General features: G+C 53.9%; 1 protein-coding gene and 1 pseudogene across 2 annotated transcripts in view; both read right to left on the bottom strand.

Moving 5' to 3' along the window:
• Positions 1-3: 3 nt before the first annotated feature.
• LOC116761092 lies at positions 4-5,030 on the bottom strand (annotated as a pseudogene).
• A 149-nt stretch (positions 5,031-5,179) lies between these two features.
• Positions 5,180-9,188, bottom strand: part of BCL2L13 (BCL2 like 13) — a 65,913-nt gene continuing 61,904 nt past the window's right edge. For both annotated transcript variants that reach the window (XM_032646830.1, XM_032646829.1), the window contains one exon: positions 5,180-7,320. In XM_032646830.1, the coding sequence (XP_032502721.1) occupies positions 6,571-7,320 (750 nt within the window). In that variant the 3' untranslated portion in view covers positions 5,180-6,570. The remainder of the gene's footprint in view (positions 7,321-9,188) is intronic.

Here is a 9,188-nt window from a genome sequence, read left to right as displayed (position 1 = left end):
GTCTTTTTTTTTTTTTTTTTTAGGTTTCATAGAGAGGTTTAATGCTGTGTGTGTTCACATATTCACATACCAAAGCTAATTCCACCAACACAGGAAATCTCTCACCGTGTATTTCCTCGAGGTTCATCCCAAGAGCCCGGGCCATTCCAGATGCAGATGGACGAAGGCAGCACCACCAGATACCGGAGGGGTCCAAGGGGATGGGTTTAATTAATCGTCTTCCTTGAACTTGCCGTTGATGTAGGGCACCCGGTCCAGAATCGGTCAGTGGCCCATACCAGCCCCACGGCTCCCACGGCACCCCGCTGGCCCACTGTGGGTGACCGGTTTCTGGCCAGCAGCATCGTGGCTCCGTCCCGGCTCAGGGTGACCCCAGCCCCGCTGGCTCAGGCGCACTCGGTCTTCCTGTTTAGAAACCAAGCAGCACAAGAGGTTCTGGACTCGAACGTTTAACAGGAAAATCAGACTTTTGTGTGTTTGACTTTTTCACTGTGAATTCCTTTTACTTGAGTCAGGAACCACAGGCATTTAAAAGACGTGGAGGTAATTTCAAGGCCTATGTCAACCAGTTTCCAAAATCATGTAACTAAACGCACCCTTTTCTCTTTCCAAGAAGTCAAGGTTTTGATAAAAATTTTAAGCTACTGGAGAAGCTACTGCATCTGTCCTGTGGGGCATGTCTGTGAAGAGTCTTACACTTTCATCGTCAGCCGTGCCCCCAGCTCATCTGCACCTATGAAGCTGCTTATGGAGAGAAAAGGTCTCTAGGCATATAAGGTGAAAGAGCGGTTAGACAGCATTTGTGGTGGCTCCCTTTTCTAGACACACAGTCGGTATACAAGTAATAACAGGGACTTCCCTGGTGGTCCAGTGGTTAAGAATCTGCCTTCCAGTGCAGGGGATGCAGGTTCGATCCCTGGTCGGGGAACTAAGATCCCACATGTCACGGGGCAACTAAGACCCGATGCAGCCAAAAATAAATAAAGTTAAACAAAACAAAACACTATAGTCCAATAAAATTTGAAAAAAAAAAGAATACAATAACAAAACGCAATCACTTAGCACCAGAGTAAACCAGAGTACTTACTGTTAGAAGCAACACAGCCCGGTCTGTTCTGAGCGCTAAGTGTTTACTAGGGTTGGTCTGTGTCCAAGTTCAATGGTGGGTAGGGTCCAGGTCTCACATCACCAGTAACAGAAACGCCTTGTTACTGTGACCATGATGCTCTGGGGAAGGACAACTCGGACACGAGTAATTAAGTCCTGATAAATACGTTGTCACCGAAACCACTTCCCTGTGCCCCGAGCTGAAACTTACCAGAAAAGAAAAATGACTCCGTGGATCAGCATCGAACACAGCACCCCAGGGCTGGGTCTCGGGCTGACACCTGCAGAATGCTGCAAGTCCTAAAAGCAAGTAGGTGTGGCTGTGCCTCTGGAAACAATCTTCTAGATTTAAAGGGTTCATGTCACCGTGGAAACAGGGTGAATCGCACAGGGATCAGTCAGTACAATGTGTCTCAGCAGGGAGATACTTTCTTCCAGGCCCAGGAGCAATTTAAACTCAAGTAGTCAACTCTATAAACTAATGGAAGAGAAAGGAGCTCTAAAGCACCGAATAATCCCAGACTATCTCTTACAATACTTTAAATTTTTCAGGGACCTCCCGGGTGGTCCAGTGGTTAAGAGTCCACGCTCCCACTGCAGGGCCACGGGTTTGATCCTTGGTTGGGGAACTAAGATCCCGCGTGCCGTGTGGTGCAGTAAGTAGGTAAATAAATAATTTGTCTCAGCATCTTTACCTGCCACTGTTTTGCGTACATTAATACAGTAAGCCACCGTTTTAATGCAGTTTATACATGTTTTGGTGTCAGTTTTTCCAGACCAAGTCAGATATACTTTCTTGGTCATAAAGCAAGATGACCGCTCTTCTCCACAAGCCAGCGTCATACAGAGATTCCAGCCTTGAGCACATCCTGGCTACCAGGACTCGGGTACATGCTGGAAATTGGTGCATTTTACATCACAACCCTCGTGGACAGAATTGAGATGTTTTTAATTAAGAGAACGTTTCATCCTGCTTTTTAAGTATTTGAATTAAGTGATGGTTAAGAGAACAAAAGGTGCTCGGCATCACTGAAAGTCCAGAGACCCATCCGGTGTACTCAGACCGGCTCCTGCTGGGCTGCTTCTCGGGGCTGCAGCCCCGGAGCCGCTTTTATTCAGCAAGTTCACCAGCTGTGCGAGTGGGCCTTTGGGTGTTGCTAGCGGTTCAGAACCTGCAGTCAAACCACATAGGTACGTATGTAAGATGACAAGGCTGATGGTCTGGAGGCAGCCCTCCCGAGTCGAGGCAGGGGCTTGCTGTGTGAACATCAGTGTCTTCAAGGCTCATTTCATTACATCCTCTGGTGTCTGCTCCCAGCGCCGCCTGCAACAGAGCGCCATTCACAGAGCTGCGCTTTGCTGCATTCCCCCAGCGAGCACAGAAGGCCAGTGATGAAGGCAAGCGGAGCCGGAATAACCCACAAGCCAGCTGTGCGGGCGAGCAGAGGGACCTCGCATAGGAAGAGGGTGTTACCACGGTGACCGTTTCACCACAGGCCTTAGGAGGGATGATAGCGTCAGAATCCATAATACGCAGACCGCAGCCAAGGAACAAGTCAGGTAGAAAGAGGCACTTTTAACCTGAAGAAGGAAATGAACAAGCGTGACAGCAAGGAGAGCACAGCAGGTCTAGGAAGACAGTAAGTTGTCACTTCCTTCGGCGCCGACCAAGAACCAAGAACCCAGTTCTCTCACCAGAAACCGCCGTCCAGACGCAGCAGGGAGGGGCCCACCTCCTGGCTCTCCCTGGGGAAGGAGGCCAACACTTGCTCTAAATAGCTCGCGGGAGGGTGCGGTGTGGCCATGAGGGGCGGCGGGATTGGCGGCGCTGCGGACGCCTGGGGAACAGCCCCCTGGGCTACAGCAGCGCTTGCGGTGTAGACGGGACGGTGGAATAATTATCTTGTGCGAAGGAAGGGGAGATGCGGATCAACATTTCAGCAACTGACTTCCCCATTAGGCCGCGCTCCCAGCGTCAGCTCCCAAGACGTGCCTGTGTCCGAGTGGGCGCCCCCTGCACCCCGGGGGGCACAGACAGGCACCTGTCCCCCACACCACCCAAGGAAGCCAAGGAGACCCTAGTCCAGCGGGGCGGCTCTGGAACCGCCAGGCGCCAGGTCCATGTTGGGAGAGGCCCCTCGTGCGGTGAGCAGCTGGGACAGACTGAGGAAACCTTGGCTCCTGCGTGCAGTCCCACGGAGCTGGCTCAGCACCTGCCCAACCGCAGCCTCCCCGGGGCACGGGCCGCCCCACGCGGGACAGGGTACCTGCCGGTACCTCTGCAGGTTACAAGGATGGGAGATGCCGGGGAAGCCCTAGACCTGAGTCAGAAGCTCTGTCGCCTGCCGCACAGATGCCAGACGCCTTCAGGATAGTAGTGACCCCAAGGGGGTGCAAAGGGGAAGCGTGATGAGGGAGGCCCTCCGACAGCCCCTGGCGTGTTATGACCGCTCAGCTCCTCTGCTGAGACGATAATGACCACCCTTGTTTAGGGAAAGGAAAAGAGACGCTCCCTGAACTCAAGCCCAGCTCACAGCCGACCCTTGCGGGGAGTGGAGAACAGGGGGGCTCCATCAAGGACAGATCCTGGTCCTCTGGGGAAGAGGACACATTCTCCTGGCATCAGGTGTGTTGCTGAGACTTGACACGAGATACTGCCTGCGTGGAACTGGTCCAGAGGCTAGAAGCTGTTTCTACAAAGTGACCAGACAGCCCCTCTTGATGAAATGACCACGTCAAATTCTTGGTAAGGAAAGTTTGTGTAAACAGATGTAAGAAATTAAGAGAAGAGGGGGAAAAAAATCTTACCTACAATACCTTTCATTTCTACAAAACATCTCTTAAAATAATTTAAAAATTCTACGGGTATGACATTTGTCCCCATGCCAAGCCTTCAGGGAAAAGGCAAGGAACAGGCACAGCTTTTATATTAGCAGGAATCAGCAAGAGCCTGAAGAAGTGAATTTCTATGGGAAATGAACAGGGGCGGTTCACACCCAGGGAGAGAGAACAGGCGAGCGGAGGATCAGCCTCTGGGAACCAGATGGTCAGCAGATGGCTTTTCATCTAGAAGGCTCTCTGTGGGCGGTGCTGATGGCCGTAAGGCACACTGGGACTGACTGGTTTCTGAGGCCCTGGAGTTGTCACCACTTTACTCCAGAGAACATAAACTAGCATTCTTTAATCCTGGTATTTTTCTCAAGAAACCTTCAGTGGCTTTTGCCAAGTGATCAGAAATCATTACATTCAATACAGCAGTTAAGAGTTCTGCAGGACCTACCAACACAGCAGTTCAAACGAGGGTGACGAGTCTGAGTTCCACACCTGCGTCCCACCATCACCCTCCCTCTACCTTAGACTCAGATGTTCCAGTCCCACCAAAAAGGGGGTGCGCAGCTGAGAAGCAGTTTTTAACGTCACAGTAAAACATGGGAGCCGCTACCACCACAGTCCTTACTAGGCGCTCCCTCCTCCCGTCCGCAACCAGAGGGGACGCTGAGGTCCTCCTATCACTCGGGAACCCCGTGCTTGAAGGCCACGCTGTCTGGGTCACTGCTGAGTAAAGTGTGGCCCCGCCTTACCCCTCCACCGTGGAGAACGCAGACCTCAGCCTCCGCAGCGCAGACCTCCCGCCAGCCGCCCTCCCGCCAGCAGCTCAGAAACGAACCGGCTCCTGTTAGTGCTTCAGTGCGTTCAGCCAATGGGCTTGAGGATCCAGAGTTTACATGTAAACACTGGAAAGAGAATATTCTATCATAAAAGGGAAGAGAATGAAGACAACTCAGCAGTTCGCTCTTCCCCTACAAAGCACCAGTGCTGCAGTCGGAACACACGAGGAAAACCCCCACTTCCCTCACCTCTGGCTCCTCAGTGAAGGACACCAAGACCCTGACCAACATCCCTCCCCAACGAGACACAAAAACTCAGAACGCACGATACACTGCCTGGTAAAGCTGCACAGACACACACATTCCAGACCTTTCTGACCAACTTCTAAACAGTATCGCTTTAGGAAGAATATTTAATTTAAAAAAATAAATTAAAACAAATAAAGCACATTTAGAACATCAAGTTTGGGTGATCAGGATAAAGTGATTTTATTACAAATTTCAGGATTTAAAAAGTAACCTGTTACATTTACTAGGATAAATCTGAGATGACCTGTCTCAAGCACGTGTGTCCCCATCCGTGACACTGACCTCAGGCATGATGAGACACGGTCCCCCCGTGAGGGATGCGGTCAGCGGATGAGGCTATGCTGAGTCTCCACGGGCACGTGCTGACCGTGATCATTACGGTTTGTCACTCTGGCATTTGCGCCGTAAGGAGCTCAGTGTAAGCCTCCGTTATGGAACTCTGAAGCCAAGCGAGAAACCTCAAGGGCAGCATCTCTTCCCTGCTTTTTACTTCAGTGATATTTAGGAGACTTCGTGTACTGAATGAGGGTTATGATTCCCTGGTCTGTAAGCCCGCGTGTGGAAACCCTTATCACCTGGCAAGAGACCGCCGAGGAGCGGCCTGACTGGGAAGGAGGCTGAGGCCAGAACCTGGGAATCCCGCTAGTCCAGGTCACGGACAGCGATGCCCAGCAAGAGAGACGCTGCCGGCTGGCGAGGCCCCGTCGGCTCAAGGGTGCCCACAGACAAAAGGGCTGCGAGCAACCTCGACAGGCCAGCTAAGCCACCCTCCAGCTTCCGACGCGGAGACAAACTTGCCCCGCAGTCCCGGAGAGGGGCCCCAGGTCTCTTCCATCTTGTATGTTTAAAGACTAAAGGCAGCATCTTTACAAGGGGAACTGCGGGAAGCATCGGGCGAGCCCTCTGCATGGGGCCTCGGGGCACCCTGGGGCGAGGCGGGCAGGGCAGTACCTGAGAGGCGGCTGAGACCCAGCAGAGCACCTGGGCTGCGGGACTGAGGGCGGGAAGAACAGAGGAGCTGAGAGACTCCAGGCAGGAGTGCGCCAGCAGCCGAGGGGCCCACAGCCACGCCCTCCTGCCTGGGGTCTGCCCCCCAGGCGCCCCCATGGGGACCCTCTCGCTCTGAGACTGTGGCTCTCACGGGGATGACGTTATCCCCGGGGGACGTTTGGCAACACGGGGAGACACGTGGGGTGGGGCTGTCACCACTGGGGAAGGCGCTACAGGGCTGGTGGGCGGAGGCTGCACACCCTACAGGGCACAGGCCCCAGGCCCGGGAGCTACCCAGGGGCTGTGGACGCCAGGCGGGGGGCACTTTACACACAAGACCCTGAACCTAGCAGGCGCCCAGGCCTGGGACCTCCAATCAGACCACTGTGCGCAGCCTCCAGCTCAAGCCCTAACACGTGGGTCGGCCCCCTGCCCTGCGGACTCAAGTCCTCCTGACCCTGGAGTGTCCAAGGGATGTCCAGCTAGCTTCTGGCCGCTCCAGTCCAGTTGACACAACTAAAACCTTACACCTTTTTGTGTTCTCGCTCCGAAAAATCTACTTCCTTCTCAGAGCCAGTGCCACCCCAACTGCCACCGCCAGGATGGCAACAGCGGCGGCTGCCCCCCCGAGGAGCAGGAGGGACTTGCCCTCGGGCGGTGGGCCAGCCTCCTCGGGGCCGCCCGGGGAGGGCCCTGCGCCCAGCTCCCCCCACCCGCGGGCCACCTGCCCTCTGCCCGGCGGGGCTGCTGGGGGCTCCACCGGGGGCTCTAGCGGCAGGACCCCCTCCTGCTCCAGTTCGGCAGCTCCGGACGCGGCCGCTCCCGCCTCTTCTTGGGCGAGTTCCACGAACAGAGATGTCGTGGGACTGGCTGGCTGGCCGGCCGACCCCTCGGGACCAGGCTCCCCGGCCGCCATCAGGGCAGGGGCCGCCACGGCCGCCGCCTCCGCGCCCTCGGGAATCTCCTCCTTCTCCACGTGCACGATGTCAGAGTTGGAGGAGTTGTTCTCACTCTTCTCTCCAGCCCCGTTGCTGTCCAAGCTCTTGACTTCTTCGGGGTCCACTGTGACCTGCTGCCACGACTCGGGACCCAGGGACACCGGTGGGCTCTCGGTGCGCCAGCTCTGGCTGCTGGACAGCGACACGGGGAAGCCCTCGGCCTGCCAGGACGCCGTCGCAGTCGTCGGAGACTCCGGGGGGCTGGCGAGCGTGGAGCCGCCACTGGGCAGGATGTAGATGTCGTTGCTGTCCTCCGCGGCGCCCGCGGGGCGCTCCTCGTCCTCTGGCTCCAGGGCAAAGACAGCGCCCTAGGAGATGAGGGGGCGGTCAGTGCAAAGAAGGGGAAACAGACCTAAAGTAAATGTAAATCTGGAGGCAGCCCCTTTCCTAAACTGAACTTCCAGGGATAAATGCACTGTTTAAACCTACAGTTTTTGGACTGAACGTGTTTGCTTGTAGACCAACACAGGGGAAGAATTTTTAACAAGACGATCCTCTGACCAGTTTCTTCAAAGCTGAAAAAGCAAAAAGCTGATTTATATTCTAATCAATTTATACACATTTAATGCAATAAATAATGCAACACAGCGGAGAAAAAGGCAGGCAGCTTGTGCCCTAGGGATCTATCGCTCAGCCGGGCTGGTGCCGTCAGGAGCCCAGACAGGGAAGGACGTGCTTTGCTGGCAGCTGGGGAGGTGCGGGCGCCTGGCGGAGGGACGTGTGAGGAGCGGGGAAGAGCCACCGCCCAGCAGAGGCCCAGAAACATCAGCCGGGGACGGGAAGCAGCCTGCCGTGACCAGGGAGGTGCCGGCAGCAGACGCCACGGCCCTGACTCAACGGCAAGGGAACGGTCATCGGCCACTCGGTCACGGATGAAGCCGCCCCGACGATGGGGAGGGTGCGGGGGACGCAGGCCTCCCGCCCTCCTGGCGGCGGGAGCCACACAGCAGCGACACGGCCACGGGCGCTCCAGGCTCCCTGCGGGGGCTGTGTCAGCTCCGGTCAGAAGGAAGAACACGACTCAATTTTGGTTCTTGACAAATTCACCATCTAGACATGAAGACCGACACAGGAGGCACACGTTTCACCGCGACACCGGCAGCCCTAAGGCAGGGGACACACGGGGACCAGGAGGTTCGCGGCGGAGACAGACGGGAAGTCACCCAGAGTCTGGACGACGCCCACAGATGCTACGGAGTCTGCGAAGCATATGCAAGCAAACCAGTTCCCACTCTACTTTGTGGTTACGGTGCCGTTTATACGAAGCAGAGCAGTTCTGCTCTGTGATCCGGTCACACTCGAGTTGTCTGGAGATGAGCAATATGGTCCCTGTGTCCCCTATCCTTAGACTCACGTCTGCAGCCGAGGGCCTGAGGGTCAGAGAGATCCACGCGCTCACCAGTGGGAACTCCACCAAGGGCTAAAAACAGAACCTCCAACAGCAAGAACTGATTTAAAAAGCAAAAGCAAAACAAAGGAACCATAATAAAACAGGTAAAAATTTTAATCCTCAGAAAGGAGACCTTTGCTACTTTTTATTTAGGGCTCGAAGCCAAAACAAGTGAAATGGAAATTTCACAAGTTGCATCGTGAAGAAACGAGCGAAAAGTTAACAAACTACAACAGAATTTAGCGTAGAACTACTGTTCTCTTTATCTTTAACAGCTCAGAGCTGAGAGTCAGAACATTCTTCACCCTGTATCTGGAAGGCTTCTTCATCCAACCAAGATACTGGATCAACACGGTTGTCAAGCGACAACTCTGGGTGACGATATGGCCCCAAAGCCAGTCAGTCTTAGTTGCATCTTTCCTTGCTGTCATGGACTCTCTACCTTACGACTTATTTCTGTATTTGGGACGTGATTATTTTAATGACGATTCACCAAAAATTTTGTGCTTTTAGTAAGAAGTTTTAAAGAAAGAATAGATGACCATTGAGACTTTCACTCCTGGTCATCTGAAGCAAAAATATAAAAATAGAGGCCTCTCTCTTGACAATTACTGTCATTAATGAAGACTAGGCTTTCAATAAAAGATAAAGCACTGTTTTGGGTAATACTTTACCTAAAACTTAGCACATCAGGGGACTAACATCTACAGCCAGCCTTAGATCCATTCCAACAATTTAAATAATTTTTAGCACAAAATATGTGTATTGCTGGAAACAGCTATCTCT

Source organism: Phocoena sinus, chromosome 10, assembly GCF_008692025.1.
Source record: "Phocoena sinus isolate mPhoSin1 chromosome 10, mPhoSin1.pri, whole genome shotgun sequence".
In the NCBI taxonomy this organism is placed as follows: domain Eukaryota; kingdom Metazoa; phylum Chordata; class Mammalia; order Artiodactyla; family Phocoenidae; genus Phocoena; species Phocoena sinus.
This window is presented reverse-complemented; position numbering and strand designations above follow the sequence as displayed.